Raw genomic sequence first — 18,873 nt, 5'->3', positions numbered from 1 at the left:
ATAACTTGACTATGTGAAAAGGTTCCATACATATGCTATTATGCTATTCCTATACGAAGGGACTGACATGTTTGACAGAGAAGGTGAAATTGTCATTGTGATTGACTGTAGCATAAAAGAATCCATGAAGGGACTGACATGTTGACAAAGAAGGTGAAAATTGTCATTGTGATTGACTGTAGCATAAATGAATCCAGTAGGGGAATAATGTTACTTTCCTACTAGTAACTAGTTACAAATATATGTAAGAAGTTTCATATTTTGTTTCAATAAATATATAAAAGAAATGAAACAATAGGAGTCATAGGACAAGGAATTTACCTACCAAGAACTTTGGTAAGCAGTTAGTATAAAGATTGTAGTTTGTTTCAGCAGTAACAAAAGAACTGAAAAATAAATTATAACAGGAGGGAAGACACTGGAATACTAAACAAAAAAACATCAGCATTTTGCTGGTCTTGCTAATAGCTGTAAAAGGAGATTATGAAGGGAAATTTTGCATGACTCGTTGATAAATGGATGGTGCTGCTGAAGAAGAAGTGAGTGAAGCATTTGCATCTAGTGAGGGAATGCACGAACCATATATAGTATCATCCTTCTGTTCCTGCTTAGGCCTCAGAAATACTGTATCAATGTCCTTCACTTGCTGCCCAGAAAGAAAAGATTGGATAGGATTTATTGGTTTGGCACAGTTAAAGTTAAGTCCAGAAATTGAAAATTTTCCAGATGAGGGAAGATTCAATGGTAGTGGCATTGGAAAATCAGGGAACATTGAGGCAATGGATCCAGCTTGAGGGGCAGCACAACGATCAGGGTTCATTGCATAGCCATAAGGCATGGTGTTATTCAAGGAAGGATACTTCATTTGACAAAGGGAAGAAGGACCAAACTTCATGTCATTGTTGAAACTTCCAATCAAACTAGGCCTGAGAAACTCATTGCTGAATTCAGGTTTTCTATCAAAATGATGTGCAAGAGTTTGATGAGTCTCAGCCTTAATGCCAGCATTCCCTGGTAAAGCAAGAGCCACTTGCCCATTGACACCATTGGGGGGCAAACCACCATCACTTGTGTTTATCTGATTGTTGGTTCTTGCTGTGGGCACTTCATGATTGTGCTTTCCCTCATAAGTTGTAAGCACAAATTTTAGATTGTGTGAGGCCCTTTCCACATGTTTCCTTACCGTACATCCGGCACTTGTGCATTTATAGTAGCTCCTGGAACAGATCCACGACAAAAATTTAAATACATATCAGCCTATAAGCTCAAGTGAAAATCCTTGAGTAAGAGCTTGATGTAATTACAAAGCATAGCCCTAATGAGAAAAAGCTTGATGTGAATGAAAAACATAGAGAAAGACAGACAGAAGGATAACTACATAAATATCCATAAACAATATCAAACAAGCACACTTTCAACTTAAGAATGAAAATTGTACACTCTTCAAAAAGAGCAGTGGACAAGAGACAGAAACTATCAGCATCCAACCATTGGAAATAAGAATCTCGAATAATTTGATCCATATGCACATCTCTTTAACTCTATTAAAACTCTACAGATAGTTGAAAACTTAAAACTTCATTTGAGACCACAATAGTCCAACAAAAACAAAAGCCTTATATTTACAAATAAAATCAGCTACATGAATCATTGGATGTCATTGGACACATGACACCATTGGGCACGATGCCCCAAAACTATATATAATACTTCCTTAAAGATAGAAACACTACATCAGAGGTATATTTGAATCAATTGTGGGAAAGTATAAACAGGCCAGCAAGTGCAGAAAGAAAGGCAAGATACCTAGGATTCGGATTTCCTTTGACAACCTTCTGTCCATACTTACGCCAGCGATAACCATCATCAAGAATGTCCACTTCACTCTCAATTTGGACTACCACTCTTGGCTCACGAACAGACCTAGGGGGCAAAGTTGATTCAACTGCATAGCTCTCTTTCTTCCTGCAATGAAAAATTAATGTAGAAACATTTTAGTTCTTTCCACTTGATATGGGGCCATAAAGACATTATCAGATAGAGTATAAAACCTTCTTTTAGGTTCCGATTCATCATTCTCAGCTTCATCTTCAACCAACGCAAGTGCTTGAGTGGTTCCATCTTCTTCCATGTCATGACTAGCAAGTGTAGAAGAAAGCTCTGGGGTCTCCTCCGATTCAAACATAGATAGAGATTTAGCTTTGTTGGTTGATATAGGATCTGAAATCTCAGTCACAACAGAAGTTGATGATGTCCTTTCCTGACCATCACCCTTCCAATCTAAACTGTTTTTTGAATCTTTTAGTCCTGACTGAACATTTCTCCACATGAACCCACCATCAACTTTAGCTAATGCACCTTCTTCAGCCATGTCTGAAACCTCATCAGTAGAAAGTGCAGATCCTCTATGAGTAGAGTGTGGTTTTACATGGTTATGATTACCCTTATAAATAATTTCTGTAATTTGACCATCATGGGATCGTTCCACCTTTTTCTTGACCTGACAATTAGGTTGTGTGCATTTATAATAGCTTCTGGGATACTCACTACCTTTTACCTGTTTTTGTCCATATTTTCTCCAATTATAACCATCCTCTGAGGTCCTCACCACGCCTGTTGCATGAGATGCTTCTTTCAGTTCTCCTTCTGGAGCAGGTCTCCCTCCAATATCCTCACCATTGATACCATTTTTCGGCACAGCACTTTCATCGCTTACTTCTTCAGAGCCAGACATTGGCATCTCAACATTATTGGCATTAACAATTGCATCATTTACCATTTCAATATCATTGTATGAATTCACTTCACTATTTTTCACAGAATGGCCTTTAGAAAAATCTGCTGGGAATGAAAAATCTAATGGTGACTGAACTTGAGCAAGTGGTTGGCTTTCTCTATTTCCTCCCTTTATCGAGTGGAAATTACTAGAAACCTATTGAGTTCAAGGTTACCAACCAAATTCACTAGCATTGTTAGAAAAATATAAATTAAATAGATTCATTTAGGATAAATCTGAGAAAAACATAGCTCATGGGATTTGTCAACAAATACGACCCAAGAAGCTCGGTTTGATGTTTGTTTAAAATTCATACTACCAACGCTAATGTTTCAAGCTTATTGTGAGCTATAGTACTTAATTGACACAAACTTCTACTCCCATTCTCTGCATCAAACACATCTAACTGAGATGGTTTTCAATATTCAAATCACACAGCAAAATGGAGGAATAGATTGCAGAAGTAATGCATCAGCATCAACAATTTAATAAAAATCATTTTCATGCCCGTGACAGAAACCAGCATCAACAATTCAACAAATCATTTACATGCTTCTGACAGAGATAACACTACGCAACCCCAATTACACTTTGGATTTGTTAATAATAATAAATATAATTAACAACAACAAAGAAGGGTACCTGATTCAGAGGGGCAGAATAGGGAGGAAGCAATGGATTAGATTCCTGAGGTAGAGGTGGCATCATGAAGAAACTGCCCGTGGTGGGGGATGATGGCACTGCCTAGAACACCAATTAAAAAAAATCAAACTTCCACGGAAAATTTCAAAACAAGGAAAAGGGTGATCACACAAAAACAAACTCAGATGCAGCAAACCGTTCTCCAATCAAGATTGAAATGTTACCCAGACAAAATCTATGATCTTTAATGGAAATTCTTATTTTGTGGATCATTGAGGAGAAACTGGAATTTTGATTGAAAAACAACACCCAAAGTACCTATAAAAAAACGCAGATAAGTTTTATTTTGTGCGATTGTGTATATCATATATATAACCAAACCTGAGAATTTGGAAGCATGATGGGAGAGCCAAGCAATGCAGTGGGGCTGATGCCAGGGGGAATGGTGAGACGAGGTGATCGAGCAGCAGGGGAAGGAGAAGGGGTTGTTGAAGTTGCAGTGCGAAACAGTGCTGTGTTGATTTGTGCCGCATTGGAATTGAAACCCCTCCTCTCAGCAATGCTTCTCTTTGCACCATTTGATTCTGACACAAGGCTTTCTTCATTACAATTCTTGTTCTGATTGTTGTTTAGATCATCATGTTCCATTTTGACAGAAAAATGAATTAGAATTGATATTGGAAATGGAGATTGTTATGATGAGGCTGAAGTTCAGCTCCAGAACAGTGGAGCTGAAACCAATGAAAGTGAAGATTTGAAGTTGTTTCTGCCGTGAAATCTTTGCTTCCACACACAACACACAACACAACCATGTTACACACCATTTCTCTCACACACACTATTCTATGTGTATATATACACAACCATAATGTTTTTTTTTTTTTCATAAAAAAGAAAATTAAATAATAATATTAATAATAATAAATAAATAAATAAAACTTAGCCACCTTACTCTGCTAATGTCAATTTAGTAAACAAAGTTCATATTAATCATTGCGCTCGATTAATTTAAAGTTTTGCTCTTTTGCACAATTACAATTAAGGTTTTGTGATAAGATTAACAAGTCTAATAAATATTTTAGGTTTTGAAAAATATCAGGTATCTTTTCAATTCATTTTATTTTATGTTTAAATATTAATAAACGAAATTAATATTATAGTTTTTTACAGAAAATATAATTTAGTTTCCTGATATAACCCTTGTATTTGGTATTGGGATTTTTTTTTTACTTTCCTGGTTCACTAAATAAATTAAGAAAATGTTTATTTGAATTGTGAAATAAGTAATTTTTCAACAACAAAAAAAATTGTATTAACGTTGCAAAATGAAACTAATCATTCCTTTATGAAAAAAAATATAAATAAAATGTTAATTATGGACAGTTATTTAATAGTAAATTTTAGTTGGCATAAACGGAAAATTACAACAAGATAATTAATTAATTAATTAATTAAGGTTAGGGCAAATTAAGTAAATGTTTCGGAGAAAATGAGATTTGAAAAATGGGAATTTAAAACAACCACACACGTTGTTGATACCTCAAAACACTACGTTTTGGTTTCTGTTCTTCAAATCTATATGCAGCCATTTTCGGATCAAAAGTTCTTAGATTAGATTTTAATCTGCTATTATTGTTTTCTATTTTCTAACAAATTTTATTTTCTGTTATAATTAGTTCTGTCTTATTTTCCTTTAATGTCTCACACTAGTTACAACTCACACACTTTTATTCTTATTTTATTTCTTGCAATAAATTCACAATTACAAATGCTTTTTTTTTCTTTGACCTTAAAGAAAATGCAACAATTAAATTGAAACAGATAAAAACGTTTTTTTTCAAATAATAATAAAACAAAATAAAAAGGGACAACACTGCTTATAATAATCTTATCTAACTTAAATAAAATATGTTTCTCTTAAAAAAAACAATTAATTTTTTTTTTCATTAATAGTTCATCCCTTATAAATCCTTAACAATCTACATGTCATATATTATATGTATAACTAAATTTGACTTGACCAATATTAATGACATATTAATTACTTTATTATTTTAGAATTAATTATTTAATGACACCTTATTAATTATTTAAATATTTGTCCTGGTAATTAAAATAGAAAATACATTGAATTTAAATACCTCCAGTTTCGTATTCTGAACGTAAATAATTTATTAATGTTTTTAGAATTTTAAAAAAGACTAATTTATTTCATGCTAACTTTTCATTTTCATAATATTAAATTTTTTCTAATATATATATTTCATTTACCCTTTTCTTAAATTAAAATTTTACTCACTTGCATTTATTTATTTATTTATTTAATACACAACACAAGTATCGTTTATAAACCAATATTAATGACATGAAGACTATTTTTTTTATAGAATTAAATATTTTGAAATTATTCAATGGCAACTTATAGAATATTTTAAGTGTTCATTGAATTTTAAGTGCCCATGAAAAAATACAGTTTATATATATATATATATATATATATATATATATATAAAGAATTCTCTACTATAGTCTATCTTGAAAAGTTAAAGAAAAATAAAAGAATTTTAAGATTTTAGAAAATTAGATAAAGAAAAAATAAAATTTATTTAGTTTTCTATTTATAACTTTTAGAATATAATTTCAAAATATAATATTTATCAATTTTAAACTCACTCTCCTGATATTCATAAAATCGGATCCTTACATTGAATCAGATTCGTATTTTCAATATAAATTATTTATGTAATGCGTGAATATTTTTGCAATTTTTTCAAAAAAATATTATTATTTTTTGTTAATTTTAACTTTCAAAATATCAAATGCTTTTAATTTTCTTTAAATAAAAATTAATTTCCTTTTTCTTAAATCAAAATTTTAATTATTAGCATCTTTTAATTTTATACACAACACAGATATATTTTAGGAGACACGTTAATTATTTATTTGAATTGTTTTGTCGTATGTATTATTTAAATTATCTACTGTCTTGTGAAATATTTGTAACGTTCATTAAAATGTAAAGTCCGTACATAATTATAGTACAAAACACATTAAACTTTATTTACCATCAGTTTCATATTCTGAATATTTATAAATAATAAATAATAAATAATTTATTGAATACATGAATGTATTTATAATTTTAAAAAGGTTTATTGTTATTTCATGTTATTTTTTAATTGTCAAAATGTTAAATGTCTCCATTTACATACAAATTCATTTAATTTTTTTTCCAAATCAATCAAAATTTAACTAATTACATATTTTTTTTTACACTGATAAATATCTTTAGCCGATAATATATAAGTACAGTTACATCTATAATGAAATCTTAAACTACTTATCAAACCTTAACTACTTATCAACAACATTTAGTATATCAAGTTATTGTTTTGCTTTTATGTTAAAATTTATTTATTTTCTCCAAATCTTAAATTTATGTTTATATTAATATTTCCTTTTTTTTTATATCAAATCACATTTTCTTATATCCGTAAATTAAGTTAATTTATTTAACATTATTTATCATTTGTTATTAAATATTTAATTACTTGTATGCTTTTATTTGTAATTATATTGCATAATCTTATTCTTATTTCGCTATATTTTAAGTTTCAATTTATTAATTAATTATATTTTTCCATATACATATATTTTTTTTTAAATTCACTGTAAAAACATTAAATCATATAATTCATAAATATAAAATAAATCATCTGTGTTTTATAAAATTGTAAGTATATTAATACCAACTTTGCATTTTCAAAAAAAAAAAAATATATAAATTTGAAATAGAAAAAAACATGCTTAAATTTATTAAATTTTTTCAATGAACTAAAACAAAGTTAAGAAATACCTACACTAAAAAAATTATTAAATAACAATTAAATTTAGAGATAATAAATAAATAATTATTATATTAACTATATTATATACTGATTTAGATACTTTAAAATATACGTATTTAAATATGTTAGTTGGATTTTAGTTACTAATATTTTAGATTTTAAATTGATCAATAACTAATAGAAATTAATTTATAATATAAAATAGTAAGTAGATAAAATCTTGTTAGATACCAATTCATAAATTATTTTATAAATTTTTATTAATAACAAAATCTACTTTTAATAAAATAATTTTTTATAAAACAGTTTTTAATGCAGTTAAATAATAACTAATTGAAAGAATATTCTCTGTTTTATTCATCTATAGCAATCATACATATATATATATATATATAATCATAGCATTAGAACCGTACAGATTCTTTTTCTCACATAACATCTGTAATTAAGACTAATTATAGACACATTAATAGTGATTATATTCCTATAATTAAGTCTAATTATAGACTCATTAATAGTGATTATATTATATTCCTGTAATTAAGTCTAATTAAGTCTAATAATGATTTTGTCCGGTAATATCCCTCAAGTTGGAGCATGTAAGTCTTGAATGCCCAACTTGACCAAGATGGCTCCAAACTTTTTAGCACCGAGAGCTTTGGTGAAAAGGTCAGCTAGTTGTGTATGTGTGGGCACATAGGATGGAAGAAGGCGCTTGTGAATGATTTCATCTCGAACAAAGTGGCAGTCAACTTCAATGTGTTTGGTGCGTTCGTGGAAGACCGGGTTTTTAGCAATGTGAAGTGCTGCTTGACTATCACAATAAAGACAAATTGGGTCAGGATAAGGAACATGTAGAGAAGCGAGAATGTCTTTAATCCACTTTAATTCTCGGGTGGTCTTAGCCATTGATCGATATTCAGCCTCAGCAGAGGAGGCAGAAACCGTTTGTTGTTTCTGGGTTTTCCAAGAGATTGGGGAAGTGCCGAGTTGAATAAACCATCCGGTGAGAGATTTCCGTGTCAGTGGACAACTTGCCCAATCAGAATCACACCACCCAAAGAGTTGTAAGTTGTTCTCTCGAGGTAGAAGTATTCCTTGTCCAGGATGCCCCTTTAAATATCGAACAACACGAAGAGCAGCTTGCCAATGCTCGGAGCGTGGATTTTGCATAAATTGAGATAAAGCTTGGACACTGTAGGCAAGGTCAGGTCGAGTGAAACACAGATAAATTAACCTCCCAACAGGTCTACGATAAGTAACCGGGTCAGAAAGAAAAGAACCAGTAGCGGAGCTTAATTTGTGATTTTCTTCACATGGTGTAGTGGCGGGCTTCGCACCCAACAATCCGACTTCAGTAATGATATCTAAGGCATATTTCCTCTGACAAAGGAAGATTCCGTTGGGGGAGCGAGCAACTTCAACCCCCAGGAAGTACTTGAGGCGGCCTAAATCTTTCATATGAAAGCATTGATTTAAGTAGCCTTTAAAACATTGAATGGCAGTACCATTATTCCCTGCAATCACAAGATCATCAACGTAGACTAGCACAACCAACTGTATGTCATTATTATTGAGAGTAAACAGGGAATGATCCTTCGGGGATTGTTGGAAGCCGTAACGAGTGAGAGAAGAAGATAGTTTAGCAAACCAACACCTGGGGGCCTGTCGGAGGCCATATAGAGACTTTTGAAGCTTGCACACTGCCCCTGGTTGAGATTCTTGGAAGCCAGGAGGGAGTTTCATATAAACCTCATCATCAAGATCACCATGGAGAAACGCATTGTGAACGTCCATCTGATGAAGCTCCCAATCTTTTGCGGCTGCTACTGCTAAAGTTGTGCGAATGGTTACCGTCTTTACGACAGGAGAAAACGTCTCGTTGTAATCCAAACCCTTCACTTGATGATTGCCAAGAATTACCAATCGAGCCTTGAATCTTTCAATTGTTCCATCCGAGTTGTATTTGATTTTGTAGATCCATTTACACCCAAGGGCCTTCTTTCCAGGAGGGAGAGCGGTGAGTTTCCAGGTGTCATTGAGTTCGAGAGCATGAATCTCCTGTGCCATAGCATCACGCCACCGGGGTTCTTGGACCGCTTGAGAAAAGAACAGGGGTTCCTGCTCAGTGTGTAAAGAGGCAAAAAAACTTTGATGATGGTTAGAAAAGGAATCACAATTCACAAAATCATGTATAGGATACGAAACACCTGAGGATTCTGTTGAAGGAGGTGACGGAACAGAGGGGCTTGACGGTATCGTGGTGGCTGTGACAAAATCGCGTAACCGTACGGAAGGCAGCTTCGCGCGATGCCCTCGCCCAAGGGGAACCGCGGCCGTCAGCGGTGGTGAAGAAACCGACGGCGCCGTCTCCGTCGGACGCGGCGGTGGATCCGCGGATCGGAGTCGTTGATAGTGTGGTCGAAGTCATCTGTGAGGGTAGCATCCTCCTTGGCTGGGATGGGAGATGCAATGGGTTGGTTGACGATGCATTCATCTAGGTTTGAGGAGGCAACTTCATGAAGAAAATGTGGGTCCGTTCCAGTTTCTAAAGAGTTGGCAATAATTGGGTTTTGTAATGGTGGTGCAGTGTCCATCTTTTTGGCTTCAAAATATGGAAATTTATTTTCGAAAAAAATGTACATCACGAGAGACAAAGAAAGTTTATGTTTCCAAATCAAATAATTTCCATCCTTTTTGGCCATATGGATACCCGACAAACACACATTTTCGGCTACGACTATCAAATTTATCCCGCTGTCTATTTTGATTATGAGCATAACATAATGAACCAAATACTCGTAAGTGCGCGTAGCTGGGTACACATCCATGGATCACTTCATAAGGGGTTTTTCCTTTTAGAATGGAGGATGGTGTGAGATTGATTAAGTAGCCTGCAGTCAAAACGCATTCCCCCCAAAATTTAATGGGAAGATTGCCTTGAAACCGTAATGACCGAGCAACATTCAGAATATGCCGATGCTTGCGTTCGACGCGTCCATTTTGTTGCGGGGTCCCGACACAGGAAGTTTGGTGAAGGATACCTTGTTGAATGAAATAGTGTTTTAGACACATGAATTCGGTTCCATTGTCAAAGCAAACCATTTTAACACATTTGTTGTATTGCCTCTCAACGAGTGTGAATTTTTTTTTCAAAGTCACTGATACCTCTGTTTTTTCTTTTAACAAATAGATCCAAACTGCCCGTGAACAATCATCCACAATTGTCAAAAAATATGAAGCACCAAAGGATGAAGGAGTTTTATAAGGACCCCATAAGTCACAATGAATTAAATCAAAAATATTCAAAGCTTGATGCGCATTTAAGAAAAACTTATCTCTCGTTTGTTTCGATTTTTCACAAACTTCACAAACTGTATTCAACTCATCACGAGTACATTTCCCACTTATATCAGGAAGCATTTGCACAATCTGAAATGACAGGTGTCCTAATCTTTGGTGCCAAAGTGCTAGTTGATTTTCCATCTTGACATGACATGCTTGAGTCTTCCGTACCCCACGATACCAATAAAGCCCATCTTTACGTTCACCTGCTCCAATCAGCGTCCTCGAAGTGCGGTCCTGTATAATACACAATTTATCAGTGAATGTTACAACACAATTTTCTTCATTCGTCAATTGAGGTACTGAAAGTAAATTGCATTTTAATTTGGGAACATAAAGGACATTTTTCATTTCAAGTCCTTCTTCAAGAGTCACTGTTCCCTGTTCGCAAGCTAGAACACGTTCACCATCGGGTAACCCTACGGGGCACCTTTGTATAGTTTCCTTTTCACTCAAATTTTCCAGTGACCCGGTCATATGGTTTGATGCCCCACAGTCAATAATCCACAAATCCCAAATGCTCTTACCAGTCATTTTCTCTGGTTCATTTGATTTTTGTTTGCTGATCATATCAACCAGTACCTTCCATTGTTCATTGGTCAGACCTGCCATCTCAAGTTTCTTGTCGTCATTGTTGGCTTGACTGTTGCTTCCACTAGCGTGTGCCACATTTACACGTGTCAGGTTACCTTTGTTTCGCATCCCTTGGCGTCCCCTGCCGCTCCATTTGCCTTCACCTTTTGGTCTGCCACCATTCGGGATATCCGATCAATTGGAAGCATCCCTTCATGTCATGATCATTTTTACCGCAATGACTGCACGTCATTAATTTTTCTACCATATCTCCACGCCCTTTTTCTTTGTAGTTGGCCTGCATCGCGAGACCCACGACCAACCCCCTTTCTTCCGTTGATTTGGCCATCATTCTCACTCTTTCTTCTTGTACCAACATAGCATATACGCGGTTCAGAGACGGCAATGGATCTGAGGCCAGAATGTTTGATCTTACTGTCTCGTAGCTTGCGTCATCCAACCCCATAAGGAGTTGATGAACCTTCTCCTCCTCCCTTCGTTTTTCCAACTGAGCACCAATCCCACACTTGCATCCACCACACGTACAAGATGGAATTTTGTCACTGTTAGCAAGCTCATCCCAAAGGACCTTCAATTTTCCAAAGTAAGTTGCCACCACCATTCCCTCCTGCTTGCATCTTGACAAGTCCGACCTTAGTTGTTGAATTCTAGGTCCATTCACGACCGAGAATCTTTCTTTAATGTCTTCCCCCAAGTTATGTGCAGTCTCAGCATATACTATTGTCGATCGTAAGCTTGGTTCAATGGTGTTTAGAATCCAAGATACAATCATGGACTGCACGGTCCACCAATCTTCAAGGTCGGGTGCCTCATCCTCTGGTTGGATATGCGTTCCATCAATGAAGCCCCATTTTCTCCGGGCACGAAGCGAGATCTTTATTGCTCTTGCCCATTCGTCGTAATTTTCTCCGCGCAATTGGACTTGCGTGATTATGTTTCCGGGATTGTCACTCGCGTTGAGATCATATGACGAGTAGGTCTTCTTAGCACCTCCTCCTTCGTGCTCTGCTTTGTTGGCATTATTCTTTTCTGGTGCATCTGCCATGGTTGTGCACCGTTGCCTTTGCTTTGTGCTTGTCGGGTATTAGAGTTTTGAGCTCTGATACCATGAAAGAATATTATCTGTTTTATTCAATCTGTCTTTCATCTATAGCAATGATACATATATATAACCATAGCATTAGAACCGTACAGATTTTTTTTCTCACATAACATTTGTAATTAAGACTAATTATAGATCCATTAATAGTGATTATATTCCTATAATTAAGTCTAATTATAGACTCATTAATAGTGATTATATTTCTGTAATTAAAAGTCTAATAATGATTTTGTCCGGTAATACTAATTTATTTTTATTTCTAAAATTAGTTTTTATTTAATGATTTTTTTTAATAATAATGAGATAACATACAATTTTAAATAATACCCTATGTCACCGAATAAAATATATATTTTTTTCATTCAAAGCAACTCTTATCTCAAATAAATATTGGGAAAAAAAAATCATTCACAAAGTTCTTACAAAACTCTTGCACTGGAAGAACATAAAGTCCTACAAGGTGGCATATTTAGTATAATTTTATCCAACTACCTTTTTAAATTCAAATAATTATTAACACTAAAAAATCACCTACACAATATAAAAAATTACCTACAATAAAATTTTAATAAAAATATTTTTATAATTTAATGTTGTATTTGTATTTCAATAGTTATCTATAATCTATAATAATTCCTCTTTTGTGTACAAAATTTCTTACAATTTTACCTTTTAAATAACTACTTTTTTAAGTTCAAAATAATTATTTATTTTTATAATTAATTTTAATTTAAAAAAATATTTTTATAATTTAATAATATATTTTGTTATAATAGTTATTATAATAATAGAAATATTTTTGTCAAAAGAAAAAACCTACAATATTTAGATTACTTATCTTTTAATAAATAAATAAAATATTTATTTATTTAATAAAATAAATAATTTCATAATTTCTGTTTATTTCAAAATAATTAAAAAACTTCTCTTTTTAAAAATAGTGGATATATATATATATATATAATTATTTATTCTTTAAAATATGTGTGAATAAAAATGTATAATAAAACTTGTAATAACATTTCTAAATTTATCTTACATATTAATTTAAGAAAATTTTAATTATTATAAACTTATAATATTCTCATAATAAAGGGAGGGAGAGACAACTGAGAAAGATGTATTATGTTGGTAATAAATTTAAAAACTAAATAATTAGTATTTAAAATATTAATTATTAATTAGATATAATTTAGAAACTATTTAGTAATAATAGAAATTAATTTAGAATTTTTTTTTTAGTTTTTAAAATGATTTCTAATTTAGTTATTATTGTAATTAATTATTTTAATATCTAAAAATTGGTTTTTATTTCATAAATTTTTTTAGTGTATATATATAATTGTATGACATTTGTTTTTAAATTATCTACATTATGCAAAAAAATATATATATTGTTAAAGATAAATAAGAAAATGTAACTACATTTCATTCTTAGATTTTTTTTCTTTCTTTTATTCTCTCAAGCAAAGAAAATGTAAGTCCTTTTTTTCCTCTCTCTTTTCTCTCAAACAGATTCTCATTTTTTTTTCTCAAATGAAATTCTACCAGTTAAAAGATAACTAAGTATAAATTATTTTAATTAACAAAATCTGATTTAAAGAAAGTTTCTTTTTTATTCTAGTGTTTTTGTATTTACTCATTTTAACTTAATTTTTTAGTGTTTTAAGGTTTCACAGGTTGTTAAGTTACCTTTTTTTCATTCATTTATCTCTTCTCTTTTTCATGAGTATTTTGAGTGATTCAGTGATGCTTCCTAGGTTTCTAGGAATTTTGGTGTGTTTTCATCTCTCCATTTTTGTTATGGTTTAAAAAACAATTTTAAGATAAAGGAAACTATTTTGAATTATAAATGAATTCAGTTTTGTGTATTAAAGACTATATAACTTTGGAGGGATAGATTATGTAATTGATTTAAAATATTATTCAATCTAGAAAGAAATATGCAGAAATTTCAACATTGATTTAGGAAATTTGGTTATTGGAAATGAAAAAGAAAAGATGGAATTGGTGAAATTGAGAAACATTGATGAATGTTGGTAAAACTCTTAACTGATTTATAATATCTAGAAAAAGACTTGGAAATAAAATTATAATATCTCACAAAGAGTATTAGAAACAAATCAGCATACTAAGAAATAAAGTATGGGTTTAAATACTGAATTAATTTTTTTTTCAAGATCTTGGAACAGAAAAATCATACAAATTTCAAAAATAAATCATCAAACTTCAGCTGTTGAAACAATAGAATGTTAGACTTTTCTTAATTTTTTTATTATATTATTTATAAAAAAATTGTATCTTCGTATATAAAACTAAAGAAAGTTTTATAATTAAAGAAAGTTTTGTTCTCCAATTCTTTAATAAGTTGTGTTAAATGTCTTTCTAAATTTAATTGCTATTTTAAAAATTATTTTTAAAATAGTTAATAATTCGTATCTTATTAAGTAATAGATTTGTTAGTATGTTTTAGTGAGTCTTTCTCTCTGTTATATATATTGTTCTATCTTCTCTCTATAAAATACATTTTTTTAATAATAATTATTTTTTCTCTTCTTCGAATGTTCACACAACCTCTCATCCTTACATGGTATCAAGAGCATTGATCTTTTGTTTTTCTCTATACCTCTTTTCTTTTTCTATGTTCTCCTGGCCTCTAATCCAGTTTTCCACTCTAAAACAAAATACTTTGAGTTTGATCTCTTTTTTGTGTGAGATAGTGTTCAACAACAACGTCCCATTGTTGTTCATCTTCCTTCTCAATATCAAATTGTTGATTTGGTGACAAAACCACTATCTGATTCTATGTTTTGGAAGTTTAGAACTTGACTCGTGGTTGAACCTATTTCCACAATAAGCTTAAGGAGGAATACTAAGCAATAAATTTGTTAGTCTAATTTAATAGATCTTTCTCTCTGTTATATATATTGTTTTATCTCTTCTCTATAAAATATTTTTTTTTCAATAATAATCTTCTTGTTTTCTCTTTTCTCTGTCACTCAACTTCACCTCACATGCTTACACGTTTTTAATTAAACTTATTTATGTTTTAAGAGACACTATATTTGATTAAGCTTTATTCACTAGTGCAAAATATAGAAATAAGTAATGTGAATTTAGTGCAGCTTTGCGCTCAGACGTTTTCGTTAAAAATGCGGTGACATTTTTGAAATTAAGTTCGTTTACAAATGCGGCTATTTGTAACAGCCGCACTCATAAATCAAGCGTTTTGATTTATAAGGGTGGCTTTTTAGCCACCCTTATAAATCAAAACGCTTGATTTATGAGTGCGGCTTCACCTATGGTTGCACTTGTAAAGCGCTTAATTTATGAGTGCAACTGTTACTAATAGTCGCACTAGTAAATCATTTTTACCCTAAATTTTGAAATGCGCCGCTTATGCTTTCACTTTTTTTCTCCTCTCTGACTTTCGCGTTTGCGCTGTTCTCTCTCGCGTTTGCACTTCGTGATCATCTCTTCTTTTTTTTTGTTTTTCATAGTTCAAATTTTCAAAAATTGAACTGGATAAAATTAAAAGTTTGTAATTTTTTTTCTTTCTCTTTTTATTGTTTATCAATACTAACTTGTAATTTTTATTAAATTATAGTGTAATAAACAACCAGGAAAGTGTGGCTATTACGCTTTGTTATAGATGATTACCATTGTAAGACTAGGCCTTAAAAGTAATTGGCAGGAGGTAACAGTAATTGGCAGGAGGTAACATGATATGTTAAATTATTTTTATAATTCTTAAACATGTATCTTAAAACTAATTTATGTCAACCATATTTTAAAATGCAATTCTTCACGGACGAAGCGCCAATGTAAGACAATCTTGGTCCACAAATTCACATATTTCCTAAATTTTTATAATTTTAGGATAGTTGATCAGAAATGGGATAGATAGATATATATTAGTGTTTATAAATCCAACTTAAGGCAAGATTTATGAGTGCGGCATAACCTTGAAAACATGTTTCAAACCATAACATGCAGGGGAAGCTTACAAAAGTGAAACCATCCCTGCTTTTAAGAGTAAGTAAAATTAGCCGTCTAACCAAGGCACACTGATTCAGAGTCCTCAACATCATCTTCCACACACACACTTGTTACCTCTTCTCTGCTACTCATGCTAATGCTGGATGCTGATGAGCCAACAAGGGTTTCTGCCACACCACCATGTGTCAGGGTAGTTTTTCTCTTGCTTCTGCTTCTTCTCCATTTCCTCAACAACTCAGAATCCTCATTTTCATCTCCTGCTTCCCCTACTACTAACTCTGCACCTTCTCCACTTGTAACTTCACTCACCCCATGATCTCTGGAATACTGTGGTTTCACCAGAAAAAGAAGTGGCCTATAACAACATAGGAGAGTCATGAGAAGCCCCATGTAGACATACAAGGACACCCAAACATAAAATGTCCACTTCCAATTTCGAACCAACTCTTTGGTCCAAGGTAAATTGGATCGTATCACAATTTCAGCTTCATAAAGCTCTGGAAGATATGATGTTCCTGCTCTTGAATGCAAAGTTACTCTAATAGCATTGCTTCTTCTATAGTCTTCTTTGTGTCTCAATAGTTCTACTTTGATATTCTGAGTCTCCCCTGAGATTCCCAGTACCAGAGGCACACCCATCATAAAGCTTCGGGCTAGTCGAATCGGTGAGCTTCTGAACCGCAACATGCATGGCTGGCTAGATTTTGCTATCACATCTCCATTCAAAGATACTAGTTCTGCTGTCAACTGCAAAAAATGTCTCTAAAATTAATTCTTAAACAAATAGATCCTAGATCAAGGATACAATGCCACCAATTGAATTCATACCTGAAACACCCCAAGCTCCCTATTGAAGTCAGATTCAGGCATCACAAGGACCAAAGAAGCGAAAAAGGTGTGACCAACTGGGACACTGATGTGCTTTTTCTTTATGTGACCCTTAAAGCTTGTCAATCCATTGAATAGAAACACAGCTGTAGGGTGAGTTTCAGTGTAATCAAAGTACACACTTTCCTTAACAGAAACGGGTTCCTCCACCCAGAACCGAACCAAACCAACACCCACCACAGTAGCCAGAAAAAGGAACAGAATCAAAACCATGCACACATACAAAACAGTCAGAAAGCAAAGTCCCAGTTTCTTCAGCAAGAGTGTGCCACCATGAGTGACTTGAGAAGGAACACATTGCACTGCTGATTCGACATTGTCTGTGGTCTCCTCAGCTCGGTGGTAGGACTCTGAAGCCACGGAAAAAGGGGAGCATATAGGGGAAAAGAAAGAAACCAGGCCATTGTAGATCAAATCCGTTTGAAAGGATAGTAGTTTTGCAAGTGGTGGCAAAAGAAACCCTTCGTTTTGGTGTTCCTCCATGGAAAGATGGTCGAGTGGAGTTTCATAGGGAGAGACAAGGATAAACACATGCAGTGCATTATTGTTGCATAGTGTGGCAGCATACGTGTCAGCTATATGAGATGAAGATGGTGTCGTGTCATTTTGCATGGGCAAGAAAGACACTGTACAAACTATGACTGCAGAAATTCATTTCTGCTGGCTGAAAATGAACTTTCGACCATTATATTAAAAGCCCTTCCTCAAAACATTATTTGAAATCCATGACCAAATATATCATATATTCAAGCTCCGTGGTGTAATAGAATATGTAATACCAAAATTTATTTTCATGTGGAAGGAAAACACATTCGTGCTTTATAGATCAATCCACCATGACTACTACAAATGTCATACCATCAGGTTTCAAATATTTATATGATATTAAATAATTTTATATATTTGGTTTCAAATATAAAAGAATTGAATATAGAACTTTGAATTAACTTTGAGTTTAAACGACTGATAAATTTTTTATATTAAGCTTTATTATCTATCAGCTTACTTTAACAATGAAAAGAACCAAATGTTCAAAAGCTCTTTTCGGATAGCACACACCAGACTCCCACGTTTTTTGAAGAACCGGTTTCAAGAATTCAGACAACGAAAAAACTATGTGACCGTGCCTATTGAGGGATGCCATATTTGAACAAACACAAAACAAAGTACATAGATTTCAGTGGCAAAAGCTTCAAACACGCATGTCCAACAATTCCATTCTCCCACGTCTTCATGCATTCACATATAGTAGCACTTTGCACTAATCTTTCTCACTCAAGTTCGATCCCTTCATTGTTCCACAATCAGCTTCATTTTCATTTTCATCTGGTGCAATTTCACGGCTCGACAACTTTGAAACAATGACACCCCGTCACAAAAGAACCCATTTTTTGAGGAAGCACCAACCATGGACCTCCAAGAAAATAGATTATTCTCAGGCATTTGATCAAACACTTGGAGAGGGAAGACATGAATTAGAAAAGAAGGTTGCGTAGAATAAGAGTTGAAGGTAGGTGATGGACAGACGCAGTTAATTTGGTCTGTCAACACGATTTCTTTTTCCTTAATGTATTATAAAAACATAAAGACCTTCCATCTGATACAAACCCAGGTTCATTTTGTTTGGGTGAATTTTCTTATAGGGCACTTAGTCTGAAACAGAGTAGACAATTAGTGTC

The 18,873-nt window shown here is 32.9% G+C and overlaps 2 protein-coding genes across 2 annotated transcripts; both read right to left on the bottom strand.

Moving 5' to 3' along the window:
• Window positions 1-243: 243 nt before the first annotated feature.
• Window positions 244-4,247, bottom strand: LOC137824176 (WRKY transcription factor SUSIBA2). Its single transcript, XM_068629657.2, has 5 exons — window positions 3,800-4,247; window positions 3,419-3,520; window positions 2,052-2,932; window positions 1,807-1,965; window positions 244-1,217 (listed from the first exon to the last, which is right to left on the bottom strand). Exons 1-5 carry the CDS (start codon window positions 4,064-4,066, stop codon window positions 482-484), a joined length of 2,145 nt encoding a protein of 714 aa, XP_068485758.1. The 5' UTR covers window positions 4,067-4,247; the 3' UTR covers window positions 244-481.
• Window positions 4,248-16,197: 11,950 nt separating this feature from the next.
• Window positions 16,198-17,806, bottom strand: LOC137824085 (Putative adipose-regulatory protein (Seipin)). Its single transcript, XM_068629538.2, has 2 exons — window positions 17,135-17,806; window positions 16,198-17,053 (listed from the first exon to the last, which is right to left on the bottom strand). Exons 1-2 carry the CDS (start codon window positions 17,804-17,806, stop codon window positions 16,361-16,363), a joined length of 1,365 nt encoding a protein of 454 aa, XP_068485639.1. The 3' UTR covers window positions 16,198-16,360.
• Window positions 17,807-18,873: the final 1,067 nt, after the last annotated feature.

This window comes from Phaseolus vulgaris, chromosome 8 (assembly GCF_051622355.1).
Source record: "Phaseolus vulgaris cultivar YP4 chromosome 8, ASM5162235v1, whole genome shotgun sequence".
In the NCBI taxonomy this organism is placed as follows: domain Eukaryota; kingdom Viridiplantae; phylum Streptophyta; class Magnoliopsida; order Fabales; family Fabaceae; genus Phaseolus; species Phaseolus vulgaris.
The sequence above is the reverse complement of the archived record's forward strand: the minus strand, read 5'-3'. Positions and strand labels throughout refer to the sequence as shown.

What these genes read in the sequence shown, in the direction of transcription:
- LOC137824176 (XM_068629657.2), bottom strand. Translation starts at nt 4,066, where the DNA reads ATGGAACATGATGATCTAAACAACAATCAGAACAAGAATTGTAATGAA. An exon ending in TCATGCTTCCAAATTCTCAG is followed by an intron (nt 3,521 to 3,799) that starts GTTTGGTTATAT and finishes TTGGTGTTCTAG; the next exon opens with GCAGTGCCATCATCCCCCAC. An exon ending in GAATCGGAACCTAAAAGAAG is followed by an intron (nt 1,966 to 2,051) that starts GTTTTATACTCT and finishes TTTTCATTGCAG; the next exon opens with GAAGAAAGAGAGCTATGCAG.
- LOC137824085 (XM_068629538.2), bottom strand. Translation starts at nt 17,806, where the DNA reads ATGCAAAATGACACGACACCATCTTCATCTCATATAGCTGACACGTAT. An exon ending in GGGAGCTTGGGGTGTTTCAG is followed by an intron (nt 17,054 to 17,134) that starts GTATGAATTCAA and finishes CATTTTTTGCAG; the next exon opens with TTGACAGCAGAACTAGTATC.